We start from the raw sequence: 22979 nt of genomic DNA on the forward strand, positions 1-22979 counted from the left end.
CTGTACAAAAGGTAACATGAATGTTTATTCTTCATTGCTGACATGATACTATACTACATTTGCTGCATTGAGATCCAATGTTGCACAGGGTGTCTTTCATTTTCAAAGGAAGTCACATGAACCTTTGGGAAAATTTATGAACTGCTTAATATTATGATGTAACCCTTGTGCTATCCTAGGCACTTTAACTTTGGGAGTTGGGTCATCTAGACCCACTAGACAGTGCTCTGAACCTTTTTTCCTCAATGATTTGTGATCTTCACTGGTGTCCATGGAATACATGAAATCTTTCCATCTTTATCCACCTTTGTCATGGTAGGGAGAACACGTCGATGTAAGGGTGGGGTCATCTAAGATAGCACAAGGGTTAAAAAAGCAATTTTTGCATTATATTTAATTTATGCAAAAAAAATGCACTAGTTTGTTATATTTATCATAATATTTACAATAACAAATACAAATCTATTTATTATTTTGGGTTGTTGACCTGAATTCCTTTTTAGGTATTGAAGGTTGCAGACCCCTGCCTTAAACCAGAATTTACTCTATTCTAAGGGCTATCAGAATTATGTGTCAGAACTCGTATGTTTGTTTTAACCCTTGTGATATCTTAGATGACCCCACCCTCACATTGACGTGTTATTCCTACCATGATAAAGGTGGAAAGATTTCATGTATTCATGGACACCAGTGAAGATCACAAATCATTGAAGAAAAAAGGTTCAGTGCACTGTCTAGTGGGTCTAGATGACCCAACTCCCAATGTTAAAGTGTCTAGGATAGCATAAGGGTTACACCAAACATTTAAGGCTGATAAACTTTTTGGAACCTTCACATAAACTTTTGCATGAAAACTACACTAATGTTGGGTCTGCATGAATCATACCTCGTTGTGATTGGCAAACCCACCTGTGAGCACAGAGATGATTAAGGGTTTTTGATGAGTGAAGCATGGTGGCGGATGAATCATGGTTTTCACTATGGAAAGTTCAAAATAGGCTCCAATGAAGAAGTCTAAAATTCCGCTAAGAGCAGCGAGTTTTCATGAAAGATTTGCAATTTTTTAAATTATTGTAAAAAATGGTGGGCAAAAAGGTAAAAATAAAAATTGCACAAATGGATTTAAAGACACAAGATGACACTGAAGTATTGTTTAACCAGCAGGGTGAAAGCGGCGTGTTGGATGCAGCGGGTGGAGGTGGGAGGTTAAGCGAGTCTGGTTGTTGAGTCATGTTGAGCTGAGCCTGAGGAGAGCGCCAGGCGTGCTGCAGCCTGCAGAGAGGGAGGAACCTCCTCCCCATCTTTGTTGCTCCACCGCTGCCCGAAGGAAGGCGTTCGTATATGATTCTGATCTGCAATTCCAGTTTTAAGCATTTGCCACCTTTGAAAAAAAAGGAAAGTTTCTTCCAGAAGATCTGACCTCAGGGGAAGAGTCGCACGCGAAAGACCTTCATGCTTGGAGCGCTGACTCTGCCGATGAAGATCTGCATGTGGCTGTGAATTCAAAAATGCTCCTTCAATGCAAGCTTCACCTCCTTCCACCTGGAACCAGATGAGGAGGGGAGGAGCGATGTAGGGGGAGGGAGACGGAGAGATGAGTGGAAGAGCAGAGGAAAGAGGGAGTCAAAGGAGAGCGTGGTCTCTGGGACCAGGTGAGTAAAACTCCATGAAGCTTTTTGAGAAACACTTGGTCTGAACTGAACCTAAGGTTTTTCAGTGGGTCAGAACCTTTTAGGGGAGGATTCAGTCAATATTCCTTTGTAGAACACAGCCCAAAAGGAGATCAGAGGTAGAACTAAAAGTGGAGAAGCTCTGGAGTTGGGGGTTTTTGGTTCCTTGACAAGCCTGACGTGTTGCCACAGGTGAGAGCAGACTGTGAAAAAGCCATCTCTGTTCTTCTGTAAGGCTTTCCAGACAGTGGAAGTGGGAAATGGTTGGGAGAGAGAGGAAAGCAACGTTACTGTTGGTTTATTTGTTTTGGAAAATGATCTACAGCCAGTCAGCTGTTACTGTTTTAAGCCAAACGGGAGAATAAATACACGAACAGTTGTGACTGCAGAGGCTGCTCTTCATATTTACCCAGAAGCAAACCTTCAGGTTACCACTGGAGCGCCTGGCTGATACATACAAGATGAGATAAGTGAAGTGTGTTAGTAAAAAAATATGACTAGGACAGCAGTTTTTTGTGGTGTCACTATGACATTACATTTTGAGAATTTCTACTAGGATTAAAAAAAAAACTTTTGTGCCCACATTTGTGTCTAGGGTAGTTTAAAAAGCTCACATTTATAATTAAAACAGTTAATGAAAAATATTGATTTTGTCGTCATCATTAGTGAGAACATTAGTGGAGGGGTGATTTGTTGCTTTTACTTTGAAAGGTTGCATCCATGCGGTTACTGAACCTGCTTTATTCCCATTTTGGGTCACTGAGATGCTGGAGCCTTCCCAGCAGCAGAGGAGCCCAGGTAGGGTACGCTCTGGACAGCTCACCAGCGCAGGCCTGATTCCTCCCCTGTCAAACAAACACCTTTATATGAAGGAAAATAGACACCCCCCTGCCATTTAAATATATTGGTGTAACCGAGGAATACTTCGTTATCGAATCTGGTTTGAAAACCAAACCAGTGGGAGCTTGGTCAGTTCACCAGGAAACCATTAGATGGCTTGTTTTATAATAACATAAACTTCCTAGAAAGCTAAAGAGATTCAAACTTTTTTTTTTCACCCTTTTGATTCTTTGGACTACTACGTTTACGCAATTATCAACATCCCAACTGATTCTGAAGAGGAGAAAAGCAGCTTTGTGCTGATAGTGCAACATCTTACAGTAGTGAAGCGTTTAAGCAAGTAGCAGAAATCAAATGACTCTCTCATGGAGGAAAGTCTGTGACACCTTAATAACACGTTTTCTTTGGCCCAGCGTAACTCTTTGAATGTTTATGTGATCAACCCAAATCAGCTGATTCTGTAAGAATGCGTGGAGACAAGCAGCTTTGCATATCGGTGCAAAGCTGCTTGTCTCTGCAACAAAATCAGATGATATACAACAATGTAGAAATCAGTTGCGTAAACATGTCACTACTTTAAAGTGCTGCATATCGGCGCAAAGCTGCTTTTCCCCGCTTCAGAATCCACTGGAAGTACGTTATTTGCGAAAACTAGGGGGTTAAAGAGAAAAGGGTTAAATGGTGGCTGTTCATTAACAGGTGATTGTCTTACCATCTGCTGTAAAATGACCTTTTCTTTTAAAAAATAAGGAGTGTTGGCTGATGGAGGATTTGCAAGAAGGGCTGCAGTTTTGCTTGGAGATCAAACCACAGCTGGACAGAATCTGCTAAAAATCCAGCTGTTACTTCTTGCCATCTTCTCAAAGTCTCCTACAGCTGAAAAAGATGCAGAGAAATGCTCCTGATTCAGAACAATTTAAAAAAATACCAGAAATGCAATTTTAGGTGAAGTTTTCTTTATACAGTACATGTTCTCCATCATGAGAACACCCCCCTCCCCCACAATTGAGTGGGTCTTTTAGGATAATTTTAGGATAATTTGGATCATGCTAATGAGAAAGGGGCCCCAAATATAGGGATCAACAACTGCTCAAATTAATCCCTAAAATATTTAGTTAATTCTTCATTAAATTCCCCTTTTTTAAAATCCTGAGTGACACTTTTGGAGTTTGATCTTTCTGTTTAAATTTAACATAGATAAGATTGCAGCAGCGTGTAGATTATCACTATTGTTTAGATGGTCTTCAGCATCATCACTTTTATCAGAAATGTGCTTAGAAGTTTAAAAAAGTTTCCCTTTATCATTGTTGACTGCTGAATGTTTTTCAGGCTTGTTTGTGGTTTTTGGATTTTTTAACTAAAGTTATTGAAGTTAAAAGCTTTCCGACTAAATTATAGGGCTATTGGGTCCATTTTTCTTTTGTTTCTTTGACTCACTGCTGTTCTACTCATGTTCTGAGTAACTAAAATGTCTCATTATTGCTTCCAAGAAAGCTTTGGTTCAGGTGAAACATCATTAAATAAAATATGGCTGTGTTACTTTTATAACAAAAATACAAAAATAGTTGATAAAATTTTTTTTTTAATCAGTAACCTTTACGTCCCACAAGTCCCACTAGCTTCTCGCCACATAAACTGGACTGTTGTCATAGTAACAGCTGATTTGGGATCACAGTGTGATGCTGGTGCAGACACAGTGAGTCTGAATCCCGGGATGTTTACTGTAAGACATGAAGAGTCACGCTGGAGCTGTCTGGTCATGCAGGGTTTGAATCCTTAGGTATGTCGGAGCGTCACGCCCTGAAAACACACACCTGACCTGCAGCTGACAAACAATCTCCCAGTCAGCATATTTCATCCTCTGCAACCAGCAGATTAACTGAACACACTGCTTTTTTATTGAACAGTAATAATAACTCTGATGGGCAACGTTTTAACCAAATTTACATGAAACTAAAGGTGAAAAACACGGCACCCGTGCTTCTTATGTGGAAATCCAGTAAAACAGAGAAGAAAAATGAGTTTTTGATATAAATCCTCTTTTTTAGATTTTGTAGCTAAAAACAAATCAGATTTTTTTTAAAAATCAATCCTTTTTTGTTTTTTACATTTCACTGACAAACTTTACTCAAAATAAAGTAAACAATTGATCAATAAGAGCTATAATGAAATTTTCATCAGCTACTGGAAGTTTTAGTGGCCATTAATTTTAATATGCAAGTGTTCTAACCACGTTATTCAGATATTTGAAGTTGCCTCAATGCACAACTGAAGTGTAAAAACTTCAGTTGTGCATTCTGATTCTGATCATTTTAGCCACAGATTTTGCAGAAATTCGGCTACAAGCTGGGATACTCGCAAGTCACTTCTTTGCAAATCCACGTCAATACTCAAGTCTTTGCATAAAAGTTTAAATCAGGACCTATAAGTCTTAAAACTTTCAGTTTCACGCTCACTCGATCCAGTTTTCACTTACAGTCAATTATACCAAGTCAAGACTCAAGTTTGCATGTGACAGAAGAAATTTAACTCAAGTCAGAATCTTGAGTTTAAGCCCCCATTCCTGCACCCCAGGTTGTTAAAAATCTGTATTTTGACCAAACATAAACTTCATATGATGACCTAATACTGTAAATATACAAACATCCAAAAAGCTGACAGATAATAAAGTCTATGCTTAAAAAAATGATTAAATGTTCCCATAATGTATTATTGCTGCGCTGCTGCATGCTAGAAAAAGTGTTCTCACATTGAGAAGAAAGAACAACTAAAAAAGTCGAGACCTCCTTGATTCATGTTTGTAGTCCAAACATCTATAAATAGTTCATCAGATAACCAAAGCTGTCCTCAATATTTTTGGACTCGCCTGACGGTCGGAAAACTTGAACCTCAGTCAGTTTTTCAGAATTAGTCCCTTATGTGACAGAATGGGCTGATGGATTTGACCAATCCTAAATAAGATCTGATTTCTTCTTGGGTAACTTTAGAGAGCCTCACATTTCAACAGCATCAAGGTCTGAACATGAACACTCTGAAACATAAGGTAACCCATATCTGTTTATATACAGTGTAAACATGTAAAACTAGTTCTGCAAATGTCTTTTTTCTTCTACAAATTACCCTCTCCCCCACCTATCGTCTGCAGCTCCACCCATCCTCCAGGTGCTGCTTCTTTCACTTTAACCCAGAAAATGTATTAAATGGCGAGATAAACAAATAAGGCTCTTGCCCCAGGAGCTTGGTGGTCTTGCTGAAGCGTCACAGGTGGAACTAAAGCAATTGTCGGCTTTGAGTTGTGTTCCGTCTAACCGAAGCAGCAGTGAGCTCGCCCGAGACACCTTCTGCTAATCTGAAAATCATGTTTAGACAACCAGAACAAACGACTATGTTGGTGCTGAAACATGAAAATCTCTGACTGGAAAAAATGTCATCCAATTTTAAGGAAAAAGCAATTCAATTATGATAAAATACTGTGAGTATTGTGGATCAAGCTATAGAAATGACAATATGATCGGCCAATCAGAACAAAATAATCTGAATCCGTTTGTTAATTGTGCAATTTGTAATCCAAACTTTTAAACCAATGTAGATCTGGATTTGTAAGAAAATAAAGAACCCCTCGAAAAAATCTCATTCAACTACAGAGAAATGCCAGACGTTGTTCCATCAAAAGAGCTGTTAGCTTTAACAACAGAGATAAATATTATGTTCTTGCGGCAGTAATTTAATAATAGAGTGCAGTTTTAGATTTAAATTCCAGTCTAAACATCCTAATTTAAGAAGAAGCAAAAAAGAAAGCTGTAAAATTAAACGTCATAAAGACGCTAAAAACTTTAGACTATAATTTTGAGCAAGTTTTAACTTTCACTTTAGACACCACACACTGCACGTTGGGAGCACACACACAGTACATACACACTACACACTGAGGGACCCCGGGGTGGGGGGGCTCTGCTGTTTGGCAGCAGTGGGGCTCACCACCCCACTGGGAAAAGAAAAAAAAAAATTGGGGAAATTTGCTCTCCACATTTGACCCATCCCCTGGGAGAGCAGTGAGCTGCAGACAAGCCACACTTAGGCACTATTTGGTGGTTGAACCGACCAATCCAATCCCTTAATACTGAGTGTCAAGCAGGGAGGCATTGGCTCCCATTTTTAAAGTCTTTGACTGAGCCTGGGTTTGAACCCACAACCTTCCAGTTACAGGGCAGACACTCTAACCTATTCAAATTAGCAACTCACTTTCTCCCCCTCTCTCTTTCTTTATTTTTCTTCTACCCCCCCCCCCCCCAAACTTTTCCTCTCTCCCTCCCCTTTAAAAAAAAATAAAAATTATATATATATATATATATATATATATATATATATATAAACACAGAATGTAACAAGTGAATGAAAAAGGGGTTTATACAAATATACGCCCTGATTACCCAAAGTTACATAACCTCTTTTTGTAAGAGTAAAACCTGTCCAACACAAAAGGCCTTCAGCTGTCATCTGTTTGCTCATTTGTTGGACAGAAAAACTTAAAGAAAGTAAAAATAAAAAAAGTTGTAAGAATAATTTTGAGCAAGTTGGTTTGCTCCACTTTGTGCTCTGTAGCCTTTGATATTTGCATGACAAAAGTCACACCCAAAAGTCTTGGAAAGATTGTGAAAGATCGTCTGGCAAAGACTTTATTCCAAAACTTCTAAATCCTGACCCAATCCAGCAAATCTTCTTTAACATTTTTGTTGTGGCTAATGTATGCCTTTATACTCAGGAACTAAAGTCACTCTGACAGCAAAACCATTGGGTCTTAATCCAGTCTAATTATTGCCCTTACGGTTTAGCATTATGCCAATCATGTGACCTGATTTCCATGTGAGTTATATGTAGTATACCAAAAGTCTCATTTGCTAAACACCAGACCAGAAGACACATTAGCAAAGACTCCTTACATGACGATTATCAGCCGTCGAAGTATCGAACAGTGTGAAGAAACTCTACGTGGGTCTTCCACCTAACATCGTCATTATTTTGACATAGACTACAGACACTGATGACAGGAGAGACTAAAGATGGGGAAAAAGAGACTAAGGAGCATGTTTGCTTGAGTGGAATGAAGGAAGTATGTGTTAAAGATAAGTGGGTAAAAGACACAGCAAAAAAGAATGGCTGGGCCGTCTCAGGAGGAAATATGAGAAAGGATGGTGGTGCAGATGAGGTACAGGGATGAGTTGAGTACACGTGTAAGAAGAAACAAGGAACACATAAATAAAAAACATTTAATAGCGAACAGATGTCTTAGCAACAACTTCCCTTATGGGTGGATATGGGTTGTTAAGGGGGATAAATGGACAGACCTGTACGGGACATGCAGGTGGCACGCAAAATATATGTCAGGTCGTAGATCGCCCAGTGAACCCATAGAGCGAAAATGTTCATGCGCAACACCCATTTTTCTATGGGCAAGCTGCAGGTGACAGATCGAAGTGAACACTTACACAACATGTAGGGACGAAGTAGGTGAGATGCAGGTGTTTTGTTTTTTCAGTCCCCCGAAAATCCATGGACTAGGCTGTTAGTGCTGTTCAAGTGTTAAGTGCTCGCCCCTTGGGCACAGCCTGGCTTTTAGAAATGAGAAAATTAGACAATCAGAGTGTGTTTTTTTGTGCGTCCAATGGGCATGTATCACCTGCTCAGCCCATGCATGCAGCATTTGCGTGCAATCAGTAAGGACCAGTAGCGACAACCTAATAATGACTAAAGTGTGCCGTAAGGGCACTGTATGACACCATCACCTATATCTCATAAGTGCATGCAACTTACATTTGCATTACAAATAATTCACGATACACTTACCACAGGGAGGACATTCGTACGTTCCATTTTCATGACATCTCTAATGGTAGCTGCACGAGCCTCAGTTAATCTGGTGGACCCAACAGACTATGAATTGGTGCTGACCAGCAAAAGGGAAGGTCCTGTTGTTCTGGAAGCTGGACAAAGCATTTGATGTGACCTCACTTTGGCTTGACCTTAGAGCAGCTGTTATGAAAGAAAAGCAGTATTTTAAAGTCACTTTTCACAATAAGAGCAGTTAACAAACTGTATTCAGACAGCAAATGTCAGCAACCCTCTTGGGGCCCGCGGTTGCTCTAGGTGACACCTCCCATGGCAGCGAGGTCTGGGGGGGGGGCTCTCTGGGAGAGGGTCCACTATTGGTATGGGACCTTGGAGGTTTGATGGGTTGGGGTCTCCGCTGAGGCAATCGGCGGTTCCCCCAGCTGGTTGGCTGCCTCGGACCTGTCGAGGCCTGACCAGAGCTCTCTCAGGGGCGGGGGCCTGGGCTTGTGTGTGTGTGTGTGTGTGTGGGGGGGGGGGACATCACTGCCAGCAAGCAAAAGATGTCCTTTCAGCGCCCTAACCGCCAATTTTAAGTGCACCTTATACATTTAGGGCCCCTAGGTGGGGAGGGTGATTGGACATGACTGTGATGCACACACACACCCTCACAAACACACATGCATTTCACAAGGAAGGTGGGACCTTGGTAGCACGGTAGCAGGTAGCACGGTAGCAGGGGCGGTCCTGCTGGACCGCCCCTGCTACCGTGTGGTCGTTGAGGGATTTCAGCTCTCATCTGTTTGCCCAGCTGTTGGACAGGACAAGTTAAAAAAAAAAAAAAAAAATAAACGTCTTTGTGCCATGATTTTGTGTTCACTCACAACAGCATAAAACAAGATCAGAGAAAAACTCCATAAAGAGACACTGTCTTTCAAAAAACAATTCCAAGCAAAAATAATATACCAGTTAGGTTAACAGATTAAAAAAACATTTTTTTTTTACATTCAACTCCCAAAATCCTTTTACAGGTACAGAAAGTCTCCTGTCATGTTTATCCTGACAGGACACTCTTCCTCACTGAAGTTTGACTTTGGCTTGTACACTGAACTAAAGATGTGACTCTCCTTCCTCTTACTGCTGTTTGCTCAGTGGGAGTGGAAGAGGATTCAGATTATTATGATCCGGTCAGCAAAGGAGAAAGAGGAGAAGGGAAGCATTTGGTAATGGGTGATGAAGAGGACCAGCTTGCAGAGCTGTACTGTACCTTTTTTTTTCTTCCAGGTCAATATTGATCGAGCACATCTAGACCTCAAGTGAAGGACTCCAACAGCACACAGGTGAGAATTAGGGGTTAAGAATTTGAGTTAGTGAAATAGTTTTAGTTTGGACCTCAAGAAGATGATGTCCTGTTCAGGTTTTAAGATTAAACTCAAAAGGCCTATTTTAGGGTTATAGATGGATTCTATTCCATAAAAAACCAACTCAAATATGTTAAGTATTTAAGCATTTTTAGTGTAGAATGTTTTTTCCTTTGCTCATTAAAACAATTAGGAAACATTTGAAGATATGAACAAGGATGATACTGATTGCGTTGGACAGCACTCTGCTGATTGGATGAAGATTCAACAGTCCCTCAGTTTGAGTTTTATCACTTTGATCTTCTGCTAGTCTTCATCACATCCTCAGAAAGTCATTGTGCAATATCATAATGTGATTTTTAGAACCTGTAAATAGCTGGAAAATGAAGATGCATACATTTAAAGTACTAGAAAATTGATTCTAGCTAACGTTTAGTGTCATGAGGTTTTATTTTGTAAACAACTGACAGTAATTTGCAGAATGTACTTGCATGAAGGCCAATATGGTGAAATCACAGCCACTCATTGTTTGCATTCCACTGTTGTCTATGTCAGAGCATTACAAGAATAGTTCAGTGAGTACTGAACCACTGATGGGCTCAGAAACTACATTATGAAACATCAAGCCTATACTGTCTCAGTAATCATGGAAGTTTCAACTTTTGCAGTTTCCTCGAATGACCACTAGAGTTTCACTGGACTCAACCTACCACTGACTAACAAAAAAAAGGTGAATTTTATCTCTAATTTATATCTAAATGAGTTATACCTTTAGATGTTTTTTTAAAGAAAGATTTTTGCTTGGTTGGACAATAGTGCAGTGGTTAGCGGTCTTGGCTCACAGGTTCAAATTCCGTCTGGGAGTTTTTTTGCGTGGAGTTTGCACGTTATTCCAAGTGTGGGTTTTCTCTGGCTTCCTCCCACTGTCCAAAAACGTGCTTCATATGTTAATTCCTAATTCTAATTTGCCCCTTGATGTGCATGTTAAGATGTGGCCCTGTGACAGACTGGTGACCTGTTCAGGGTGAGGCATGGTTTCGCCCACCAGTAGCTGTGTAGGCTCCAGCTTCCTCATGACCCTGAAAGGTATTCAGTGGGTTCTGAAAATGGATGAATGTTTTTCCTCTCATCTGTGCCAACTCATATAAAATCCAGAAATAGCGAATGAAGGACTACATACACATATATTAAGTTTTGTTTTGTCTATTCTCATGACGATCAAAAACCTAAAAAAATATAATTTTCAAAGCCCCTTCTAGAGGTCATTTAAGGAACTGGAGCATTTGGTACTTCTTGGTTTGGCCTGAAACAGAATAGGAAATAACTGTAGAGCCTTTTTAACGAAGATATACTGATTTAATGTGACCTCATTTAAGAGAAAATTCTATGAAAGTAATTTTTCTTCCTTTTCTTAATGCATTTTAGTTTGTTTTGGGGGCTTGTTGGGACATTACATCTTTCCAAATGCTTTTTTCTATCTACAGTACTGATTGGGTCAGTGAGGGAGAGGTCAGTTGAGTTTATGGTCACAATGAGAATGGTTTGTGAAAAATACGTTATCAAACAGTTTCTATACTTTGTTTTTGATTAGAATTTTGCATGTGTCCTGTATTTATGAGAAGCAAAGTTTATTCTCGGGATAAAAATATTTACATTAAATAAAAATTATGTAATACCTTTTCTTTATTTTAGTCCAGAGACTCTTTCTATGGACTTGATGCATCTCTAAAACACATTACAGTCAAAGCGGTCAAATAATTCTAAAATGGGAAAATTAATTTCAAGTGGAACATTTTTCTCCTTCAAGTTCAATATTACCCACAGTTTCGAAACTTTACATATTTTCTTATCAAATTTGCAGAAATTTACAAAGAATATCTGTGTTGCTGAGTTCCAGAAATACCAACATTTTTTCCTTATTTTGTAGACAATTTTTTTGTGGCCAAGCCAGACTCTGGTAAACATACAGCAGATTAATACTAATGCAGACAGGTAAGCTCTCACCTGGGCTGTTAGGTCAGTTTTTGTCTGAAAGGAAGGAGGAGACACACGTGTGACTGCCTCAGGTGAGTCAGGTGAACAGGAAGAGGAGCTGTCAGTGTTCTCTGACAGAGCGTCTATTTTGTTCCTTCTCCTCTAGAAGTCATGTTTCCCTCTGACCAGCCAGACTTTTGCTGTTGTTTTACTCAGGTCTCATCATCCGGCTGCCCCCGTAACGTTACCGAGGCAATGTTCCGGCGCAGGAAGAAGAAGCACCGGGTGGAGATATCATCCCCCAAGGACTTCCAGCACTGCTTTCACACGTCGTTCAATGCCGCCACAGGACGCTATGTGGGTCTGCCTCTGCAGTGGCAGAGCATCATCGACAACCTCAAGAGGCCACGCCCCCTAGTGGATCCCTCTATGATCACAGACATTGAACTTGGACCCAGAAAGGTCAGAATCTTAATTATTTGTCTCTTTGTGACAATCTACACTGATTCCTATTGATGAGCAACCTTGTTTATTGTTTTTATATATCACAAGCTTGCACAGGTTTAATATAATACCACAGCAAAGGAGCACCATGGTTTCCAAGCTTAACTTCTCTGTTTATAACAGCTGGGTTTTGGGACTGGAGAAAACAAGCTGTTTAGTTTTGTGTCTCTGATTCAGAAAATAAGTTAAGTAATCTATGTGACAATCAGTAAACCAAAGTTGAAAAACGTATTAAAGGCTTAATTGATAAATGTTTCAACACTAGATATGACACCAAAATAAAATCCTGAAGTAGAATGGGCCATATTGACTGGAGTTGACTCAGCCCAACCAGCCCTATTTTTTAAAATGCCTCCCACCCCCTCCTTCCAGTTGTCGTGAGCAGTGAATGAAGGAAAAAGCATAAAAAAGTTTCTACCATTGTACCCTGCAACAAAGTTTTTTACTTTTTATGTAAAATTTGACTTATTAACAGTGGACTCAATGGGAATTTGCTACCATCTGGCACCTCCCTCCAGTGGTATTTTGAGAAACTTGTGGTAACACCTGGTTTGCATCAAACCCTGCAATAGCTCAGCTTCACCTAATAGTATCTGAGTTAGGCTCCAGCAACACTGTCACCCTAAAAGAGGATGAGCGGTTTTGGTAAAGGGATGGATGGAACAAAAGAGTAAAATGTCCAAAGAAAACAAGTTTATCAACATATTCTTGTCCAGACGGGCTCCAAGTTAATCAAATTTAAGTTTTCTCTTGAGTAAACCAAGAAAACAGTTGTACAGGCAGTCCAGAGTTGGATCATTTAGTCTGCACCACAGATAAAAGGAGACAGAGCAAATTATCTGAGCGAAACAAACCATAGTCTAGGCAAAATAGCCATAGAAGCTAGCAAAAAGCTACCACCGTAAAACTGTCAGATTTATAAAGAGATTGTGATTCCATTTTGTTTTACAATCTTCCTTTTTTATGGACTTATTAAGATCCTGATTTAAATTCCGACAGGGTCCTTACTCTGTGGAGTTTGCATGTTCTTTCTGTGCGTGCCTCGTGGGTTTTCACACACAGCCACACCCACACACAGCCAGTGTGTGTGGTTGTATGTCTCTGTGTGGCCCTGCAATGGACTGACAAACTATCCAGGGTGTACCCCACCTTCACCCAACAGTGACAAGGCTAGACTTTAGCAGAGAAAGGGAATAAGCAGGTTTGAAAATGAATGGAAGGATATGAACTGTTCCATAGGCTCCAAAAACGCATCTGGACTATCCCTCATTTTTGGCCCCTCATCTTTTTGGAGTACTGCATACTAGTGTGGTATTGTCGTATTAGGAGTCTGATGATGACTTCTCTTTTAGTGCTCTGTGTGCTTCCTTTGTGGAATTGTTTGTCAGCAGATACAGAATCTCACAGGTATCATGTCGCATTGTTAACTAACAATAAAACTAAACCAGAGTTCACTATTCAGGCCTGGAACTTTTTGACTCATATGGTATCATATAGCTCAGAGCTGTCCAACCCTGATCTTCCAGATCTCCTTCCCTGCCTGTTTTTCATCTCTCACAGCACTGCTAGGTGCTGTCTCACAAGTTTCCACCTTCTGATGGAGTAATCACACAGGTAATCAGCAGCAAGCAGGGCAGGGGGGAATCTCTGGAGGATCAGGCTCTAGATTTCTTTAGCTGTAAAAGACTTGTTCTGCTCTAGTACGGTAAGTGCTAGAAGGTAGAAGAAATCCAAATAAGACTCAGCTGAATTATTAGGAATTTCCTTCATATTCAAAGTTTTTCTAGTTAGTTTATTGGTGAGTCATGATGTTTTCTTAAAGTTCAAACATGTTGGATCTTCGGGCTGGTGTCTTTATTAGTTTAAGCATTCCTTGGTATCCATTTTTGAGTTGTCATTGTAGGACTAAGTAATTGTCTAGAATCCGACATTTGTATTAGTGAAAATCCTTTATACTTGGGTCATGTGATTTTGTATATTTCCAGAGGATAGTCCGTGGCAGCTTCATCGGCCATGGCGACTACATAAGTCACATGATCTCTGAGATGAGCCGCCTGTCTGTCACCAACTCCAACTCTCTGCGGCGCAGAAGCCCATCAGCACGGAAACGAGCACAGTCGATGGGCCGCCTGTCTGAAATGCCAGAGGATCAACTGTACCCTTACAAAGAGACTGGTCGCCGCAGCAACAGCGTGAAGGGCAATGAAAGCTCCACGTACTGGCAGGACAGGATTCGCCAAGTACGCAGTGAGAGCGGTAGCCCCAGACTGAATGGAGCACTACTGAAATCTAAATCTACCTACCAGGTTGGCTCCATCTCTGAAGTCGAACCCCTCTCACCACAAGAGACTGATGGCATGGCTCAGCGGTATGCTCACAGGGAGGTGGCAGGGTGTAGACAAAGGCCAAACTCCTGTTTCTACAGTACACAGGCATTAGAGGCCAACAATGTTCACCTGAGAGCAAAACCAGGTGAGAATCAGCTGCCAGACCTTCTGTCATCTTCTACGGAGACTCCAAGAAGACCCCACTCTTCCTGCGACTTTAAGGTGAGATTTTAGATCATCATTAGATCATAAACCAGCTCTGAATTTGATTGATGAGCAGACTCAAGAGGTGGGTCCATAATCCCATCAGGTCTTCATTATTATGCCCATTTTAAGCAATCAAAAATTTGTTTGAAAGACTAAGAACAGATTTGGCAGTTTACCTTTATGCTCTTCCCCAGATGACTATGCCAAAAAGATTGAGCACTCCCCCCCAGCCCCGCTTCTCTGCTTCTGGCCCAGCACCTTGTCCCACCTTGACCACCCCACAGAAAAGACCCGAAGAAGGTTCTCAAAAGGTTACACACGAGCAGTTCAAGGAGGCTTTGAAGATGGTTGTGGACCCTGGTGACCCGAGGTTAGGTCTGGAGAGCTTTGTGAAGATTGGCGAGGGGTCCACAGGGGTCGTGTGCATTGCCCGGGAGAGGCAGAGTGGACGACAGGTGGCGGTGAAGATGATGGATTTGAGGAAGCAGCAACGTAGAGAGCTGCTCTTTAATGAGGTACAGGTGGGATGGAAGGGGTGTCTTTTAATCAAAACTCATCTTTGGGGAGACCAAAGCGCTGATGTTTGGCTTTTCCTGTTTTTGTTGTAGGTAGTAATCATGAGAGACTACCGACACAAAAATGTGGTGGACATGTTCCGTAGTGCATTAGTGGAGGAGGAGCTTTGGGTCATCATGGAATACTTGCAGGGTGGTGCTCTAACTCAGATCATTAGTGAGACCAGGTAAAAGAGGCATCAGTGTCATCTAATATTCTGTGAATTGTTTCACACTTGACAGATGTATATTTTTAATGATCTTCAGGATGAATGAAGAACAGATAGCAACAGTGTGTGAGGGTGTTCTGCTGGCTCTGTCCTACCTCCACTCTGAAGGGGTTATCCACAGAGACATCAAGAGTGACTCAATTCTGCTCACATTGGATGGAAGGGTAAGACCCTGAACCTCAGAGGGAGCCTGATACTGAAACTCAACCTGGTCCGGTCATTTGTAGAGACAGCTTGATACTGACTTGCGTTTTTAATTTATTTTTTATCAGACACTGGTTTGTTTTGTAATGTAAAACGTATCGACATGTTTCGGTGGAATGTCTTCCACCTTCATCAGGGTCGTCATCAGGTGGTGGTGTGTGACGTCTTTAAAAAACAGATGATTGTGACTAAGGCGGAGTCACCTGTCAAACTTTGACAAGTGACTCCGCCCCTTGATTTCCGTTTTTTGCTGGAGGATGTTGCTCCAGGTGTGGGAGAGCAGGAAGGCCCCCTCATCCCTGTTCATGGAAGTATGGGCGCGCTTTCTTATCTCAATTGATACTGACTTGTAATGAAAAACAGCCACCATATTTGTATTTGTTTGTTCAGCTCTAAATCCTGACAATTCATTCAAAGACTAATAAACAGGTTTACAAAGATGTAGAAGAATTAGAACAGATGACTCATGTAAGTGACGCTTTAAACTCAAGAGTTAAAACAATTCTTTTTTTATGTGATTTTTTTCATTTGTGCTGGATAGTGGTGCAGTTGTCAGCACTATCGCCTCAAAGCTAGTTCACATTCTGGCTCAGTCCTGTCTGTGTGGAGTTTGCATTGTCTACTTGTGCATGCTTGGGTTTTCTCCGGGCACTCTGGATTCCCACAGTCTGAAAACATGCTTCATAGATTGACTGGCAACTCGTTTGAAGAATAAAACACAGACTTTGACAGAGTAGATTAGATTTTGGTAGAAATCCTCTAGAATGTGAGTCTGTGTATCATTTAGAATAAAAAAGACAAATTACTCATCAAAGGTTTGTACAGAAGTGATTTAGGTTAGATTGCTTTAAAATTGGATACTTGACTCTGAAATCCTGAATGATGGAGCCTGTATAAACATAAACATAAACAACCCAAAAAATTCTAAATAAATGCTTAACCTTCTGTTTTCCATGATGTAACTTGACCTGATACAACTCGTCACAATTCAGACCCATTTAAGGTGGTCAAAGATCTTCATTGTTCTTTTCTTCCATCTCACAGTGTGCAACAGTGTCTTACGATGTGGTTGACAAGTGTCAAGTGTTTTTCAAATATGACATTCATGGTACCAAATACCTACAAGAAATGCTTCCCTGACTGTTTTTTTTTTTTGCAAGACTTGTTTATCAAACCAAAGAATGAAGTGACACAACAATCTTTTCAGATTCATTTTCATTTCCACGAAGTGTCAAAAAATGCAAGAGGATTCAAAATATTCTAAGGGAGGTTGGTTTCTTCTCTGAGGAAAAAAACAAAGTCTTGCAGGTCTAGTCATGGTAAATAGTTTCTGCATAGCAAAACAGATAGTTCAAGTTTTGCTGCTGATTTTTGGAAAGATTTTCTTTTAAAGGCACTGTGGAAAAAATGTCGACAGTCAAGTTTTGAAAACAATTTTCTCTTGCTAAAATTCTTTTTGGTCACTCTGAGCTCAATGGGAAAATCGTGCAAGTAGTTTCTCATACATCTGACAACATTCAGGTGCAGATTTTAAATAAAATGATACTAGCTCCTCCAGATGTTTTTTTTTTGTTTTTTGCACATGTGAAGGTGACGATACCAAGAAATAACAAATTCCCTCTTTTTCCGCTTTGTCTTTTTTCTCCTTGTTCCAGGTAAAGCTCTCAGATTTTGGCTTTTGTGCTCAGATAAACAAGGATATACCCAAGAGGAAGTCTCTGGTTGGGACTCCATACTGGATGGCACCAGAAGTGATATCTAAAATGATGTATGGTACAGAGGTGAGAACAAGAGAAAGTGTGCATGAACAGAGCATGCTTGGCTTCTGTGTTCTGCATGGAAGTGGCTACAAAATTTGCTAGTGTGGGAAAACAATTGGATTATGCCTCAGAAAAAAGTCCTGGCTAAAGAGAAACAGTTGGAGGTTACTACAGAACTTCAATCTACTTATCTAAAAACCATCAACCAGTTTATGCGTTCGACTTGACCACTGTAACAGTGTTTTTACAGGATGTCCGAAAAAATCAGTCAGCAAACTGCAGCTTATTAAGATCTATGCTGCTCAACCTCTCACACGGATCAAAACACAGTAGACCACATCAGTCCAGTTCTGAGCTCTTTACATTAGCTGCCAGAGGAGAGACGTTAAAGTTCTTGTTCACCTCTTGGCATGTCCGTCAGGCATTGCCACAGCGAATCAGCTTTTACCGATCACAAAGTTCTGTTGCTGATTTATAAAGTTTTTAATGGTTTAAACACCTAAATACATGATTGACTTCCTGACCCAGTATGTAACAACAACCAGACCTCTCTGGTCATCTGGATCCAGTCTGTTGTCAGTTTTAATAGTCAAAAGAAGCTGCCTTTTGCTTCTATGCTTCACAAACCTGGGACAGGCTTCAAGAAAGCCTTAGATCAGTTGAAACACTAAAATCCAGCTTAAAGACCCACCTGTGCTCTGTTGCATTTGATTAGTTTTTCTTCAAATGTTTACGTCCACACTGTTTCTTTAAGCTTACTGCTAGTTCAGTTCTTTTCAACTTCCTTTACATTTTTACTTTAATGATCATTCTAGCCTTGCAACAGATTGGCAACCTTTCCAGGGTGCATCCTGTCTTTGCCCAACAGTAGCTGGGACAGACTCTGGCAACCCCGTGACCCCAAAAGGGATTTAGTGGGTTAAGAAAATGGATGGATGGAAGATCATTATTTAATACTCCTTTTAAATTGCTCTTTTAATGTTGTATGGAAAGCACAAGGCATTGCCTTGCCTGTCCATACTTGACAAAACCAAGTTCCCTCAACATGGGAAAGTCATCAGAAAATAGTTTGCAAAAAGAGGAAGCTGTTTCCTCCTTGCAGGCCAGGCTTCTTAGCAGTCAGATTACAGTGCCTACAGTACCAGTAACATTGCACATTAAAATGAAACTAGATATATTTCTTACGGGCTTTGTAGTACATGGAAATCCCTGGTATGATAGTAAAGGGTAAGATGTTTGAAATTAGTTAATTGCTGAGGAAATAAAACAACAAGATTTGTTCGTGAAGTGTAACTGTGCAGTGACTTAAGATGCTATAAATAGGGGTGGGCAAACTTTTGGATTTGCAGGCCACATAGGGTTCTAAAATTTGATAGAAGGGCCGAACCAGGAGCAAATGCTTGGGGTGAAAAAGAAATATCATGGAATCTAGATGAAAACATTTGGATTGAAAATTACATTTTAAAACAGAACATTTTAGATTTTTTACGTTAAAACTTTTATTCCCATTTTAGAGCCAATTGCACCAACGGCTTGATGTACCTCGTGTAAAACTTAGAGAAATGCTGCGTTCATGTGGTGTTTGAATGATTGGAAGAATGAAAAACAACAAATCTTCCAATACCACATGGATGCTAGAGCGGGTCCCCAAACTTTTTCTTGTGAGGGCCACAATAACTCTTTTTCTTTAAAAATTTAAACTTCTTTTGTCTTTCTTTTTTTGTTAAGCCCTTTGGTACCCTTAGGGAGCTGTAAAGTGCTATATGAATAAAGTTTCATCCAATCGTGATCCTTTTAATAAAATAAGAATATTTATGAAATAAAAAAAATGACCAAATAACTCTCTCTGTGATTTTTAAAGACAAAAAGTCAGGAAAAAAAATACTGATACATTAAAAAAACCAACAAAAAAAAAATATTTGTCAATCCTTTCTTTTCCATCTCGCTGAGACTTTCAGGGCTCCAGCTCCTTACACATCTCACAGTTTGTGCTTAAACTGAGCAGCTGTGCAGTGTTCTTATCCAGTAATAATGAAGAAAAGCAAATTTCTATGTCTTCTGCTACAGCTACGCATATTTCTGCGTTACCTTTTCCCCAGTACAGAGTTCCCTTGTTTATTGCAGGAGTTACATTCTAAAAATAACTCCACGGAGTAGGATTATAGACGGTAAAACTCCTCACTGCCCACTTTCTACACTTTTCTCAGACAGACAAGAACATTTTCACCGTTTTCTCTTGTTTAAATTCTCAAATTTCAAACCTTTATAGAAATTAAGTCCAAGATCTTAGAATTAAAACAAAGAACTGATCGAGTTCAAAGATTTCTGTAGATATAAAGAGAAACCGCGTTTCTGTACAGGAAAAAACGGCACAGAGGAGATTGATTGACAAGGTCTCCAGCCAATCAGGACACAGAACAGGGTTGTTTAAAAAAAGCAGCATAATTGCTCTAAAAGAATAAGCAAAACTGCAAAAGATGAACTGTGACGTAGAAAGTAAACTGTCTTCTGTTCTATTTGACAGGGATTTTAGAGGGTTTCAGGTCGGGGCACAGACTGCAGAACGGTGGAATAAAATGGCACGTTATTTGCGGGTCTCGACCGTGTGGCATGATGAAAACAAAACAAAACATGGGTCTCTGATATTGTTCAGTGGGCCGGACCATGTTTACCCAACCCTGTTATGAACATTTTTATCATGTCTGGGTTTATTAAATAGTTGCACATGGAGGGTATCTCTATTTAGATAATGTATGAAGGTGTATAATATAGACCCACCTGTCTGAGTCTGACAATCTCCTTCTTCATCAGGTAGATATCTGGTCTCTGGGCATCATGGTGGTGGAGATGGTGGATGGGGAGCCACCATACTTTAGTGACACCCCCATCACTGCCATGAAAAAACTGAGGGATGAGGCAGCACCAACCGTCAAAAATACTAACAAGGTAGAAGACACAAAAACAAGAGTGTGTTGTTATTCTGAAGTTTCCTGAAGATGTTGCTGCATTTGTGTCCAGGTGTCGCCGGTGCTGAAGGATTTCCTGGACTGCATGTTAACTCGTGACACTCTAAAGCGGAGCAGCGCTACCGACTTGCTGGAGCACCCATTTCTGCTGCAGTCCGGTCCGCCTAAAGTCCTAGTGCCCCTGGTGGAGCAGTACCGCAAACGCATGTCGCTCTGCAGCTCATAGGAGCACTGTGGACTCACATCTGGATCATAGCTAAGATAATTCCTGGAACTTACCTAATTTTATTGTTAGGATTTGTTAAAAAAATATTTTCAAAGTCCCCTGGGATTCCCCCAGAAAACAGGGATCCCACTAAAATGGGAACAACTATAATAGCCTTCTGGGACCGTAGGAGAAATCAGCAGTGACTCTTATGCTACGTTCACACCACCCTCAGCAGTGCATTTGCAAGCAGCCTCTTTCAATTAAAAGTCTATGTAAACGCGCGTAAGTGCGTTTTGTGCTTCTGCGTTAAAAACCCTCGAGTTCAGGTGCAGCAACGCAAATTTCTACAACTGTCACTAAAACCGCACAGTTCCTAAATGTAGGTCACAGGGCCAGTTCATTCTGGAACATCTTCTTAACTTTTCTGAATTGGACTTTAAATGTGTTGTAAAAAAAAAAGGTCTAGAAAAAATCAAACAATTTGGGTAAAGCCGTTGGTGGCGCTGTGCACTTTGACCTTGTGCAGAATGGTTTGTTTATTGTAAAGCACCTGAGGTCCTCTATAAACACACTTGTTGCTTGGGTTATAAAAGGAGCAAATAGTTAAAGTCAACATGTTTACTTGTACTGCACACTTGAGCTCTGACCTTTGACCTCCTGTTATATATTTTTACTGTAAAAATTAATGCTCTAAATGTTAGAGCATTTTTGTTCTTTTTTTAAACCAAAATGAATAATATGAACAATACAAAACATAATATCATCCCAAAATCATTTCAGGGTATTTTCTTTCTTTTTCAAACTGACTTATGTAAAATCACAAATTAATGTAATAAAAAAAGAATACACAAGAAATTTAAAATAGCTTGTAAAATAACAGAGGTCAGCTCATACATTTTTGTAAATAATTAACTAAGCAACAGTATTAAAAAAGAACATCAACAGACCAATTTTTACAAATGTATATTATTGTATGATATTCTGTTATATAGCAAAAACTGAACACTACTATAAAACAATTTTGAATCCTATTGTGTTATTTTTGTGGCCTGATTGACTACCCATTTTCTTCAGATTTTAATTGCTAAATTTCATTATAATTTAACAAACAATTTTTGTTTTTAAAACAAATAATTATTTCAATGCTTTTCCTTTTTTGGCTTTCATCATGAGATGATCTTGTTTAAATAGTTTGAACAAGATCTTTTTTGTTAACCTTCCTTTTTTTTTACATCTAATTGTCAAATGTCCAATAATTGATTTTCTTTCATTGTGGGCCTTAAAATCAATAAAAATATGTGAAAGCAATACAAATAAATATCAATAATTTTGAAATGCCATCTTGGATTTTAAGATGAACAAGAATAAAATATTAACTATTTACTATTGAACATGTAAACATACTGTACATCCATTGTTTCAGAGGTGTCAAACCCCATCCTCTTTTTTTTTTGTAAAAACCCAGCTGCCTCTGATTACGGTACCTGGAAAAGGTGTGTTTTTCCAATAAGAAGCTTCAGTGGCAGGTTAGTTGGAAAACATGTAGGACACTGGCCCTTTGACACAGGTGCTTCACGTAATCCTAAGATTAGTTATGAAGAAACAGATGACAATTATTATTTGAAACATAATGTTCATTTGTGTCTATAAAGCTTATTAGTTGTTTTCTGAAGAAAAGTAGCATCCTGGGAATGTACAAACTATTTTTTTCTATTAGAAAGAGTTTTTTCAACCATTATTTTAAAAGGAAATATCCCAAGAGAGGACTTTATTTTCAAGATTACAGTTTTATCCATGTGGCCTATTACATGTCCTAAGTAAATGCCAACCAGGAAGTACCAAGTTCCTCAAATGGTCACCTGAGGTTGGTTTCAGAATAGAGTAATTTTTCCCTGAAAGTCATGTTGAAGTGTTTAATTTACTTCCTCCCTCCCAAAAAATGTGTATTCTTGTCCTAGTTTAAACAAATATTTAAAAAAAGTTTCATTTTGTCAGTCATATTCTAGAATATTTACATGTTATCTGTAAATGTTCCCTGTTCTTTTGATATCCAGAAAGAGGAACCTCTGCATCATCATCGCTTTACTATGAAACCTTGACTCTTTGAATGTCTTCAAGAACTAGACCGAGCAATGTCCCCCTTAGAAAATGCCACTTCCAGCTCAGAACAGAAGTAATCAGTAAGCAGTAAATGGGGCAAGTCGATCTGAGCAACATTTCTATGGCACCACTTTGGCCAATTAGGAGTGAGTTTGTTGGTAGGCCACAACCCTTTCACTTGAAAGCTGGCTCAGGAAAATCTGTTAACTTTCAAGAACATGTTAAAAAAAGGTGGCAAAGCAAAAATA

At 39.7% G+C, this 22979-nt stretch overlaps 1 protein-coding gene across 3 annotated transcripts; it reads left to right on the forward strand.

Annotated features, from left to right (window-relative positions):
- The first annotated feature begins 1456 nt into the window (after window positions 1–1456).
- LOC101157339 (serine/threonine-protein kinase PAK 6) lies at window positions 1457–21662 on the forward strand. 3 transcript variants are annotated; one of them, XM_020714775.3, is made up of 11 exons: window positions 1457–1652; window positions 9621–9676; window positions 10366–10427; window positions 11888–12133; window positions 14161–14724; window positions 14904–15224; window positions 15318–15451; window positions 15531–15657; window positions 17353–17478; window positions 20269–20403; window positions 20476–21662. In XM_020714775.3, the coding sequence occupies exons 4-11, from the start codon at window positions 11927–11929 to the stop codon at window positions 20647–20649; spliced, it is 1788 nt and encodes a 595-aa protein (XP_020570434.1). In that variant the 5' UTR covers window positions 1457–1652; window positions 9621–9676; window positions 10366–10427; window positions 11888–11926; the 3' UTR covers window positions 20650–21662. The 3 variants fall into 3 exon arrangements, with proteins under 3 accessions (XP_020570434.1, XP_004083852.1, XP_078798796.1); XM_004083804.5 differs by lacking the exon at window positions 10366–10427; XM_078942670.1 differs by lacking the exons at window positions 1457–1652; window positions 10366–10427 and adding an exon at window positions 2450–2468.
- The last annotated feature ends 1317 nt before the right edge of the window (window positions 21663–22979 follow it).

Source organism: Oryzias latipes, chromosome 24, assembly GCF_053564925.1.
Source record: "Oryzias latipes strain Hd-rR chromosome 24, Olatipes_Hd-rR_3.1".
Classification (NCBI taxonomy): domain Eukaryota; kingdom Metazoa; phylum Chordata; class Actinopteri; order Beloniformes; family Adrianichthyidae; genus Oryzias; species Oryzias latipes.

Excerpts from the sequence above, each read along its gene's own strand:
- LOC101157339 (XM_020714775.3), top strand. The coding sequence starts at position 11,927 with ATGTTCCGGCGCAGGAAGAAGAAGCACCGGGTGGAGATATCATCCCCC. Across the intron at positions 12,134-14,160 it reads TTGAACTTGGACCCAGAAAG|AGGATAGTCCGTGGCAGCTT; the intron begins GTCAGAATCTTA and ends GTATATTTCCAG. Across the intron at positions 15,658-17,352 it reads TGCTCACATTGGATGGAAGG|GTAAAGCTCTCAGATTTTGG; the intron begins GTAAGACCCTGA and ends TCCTTGTTCCAG.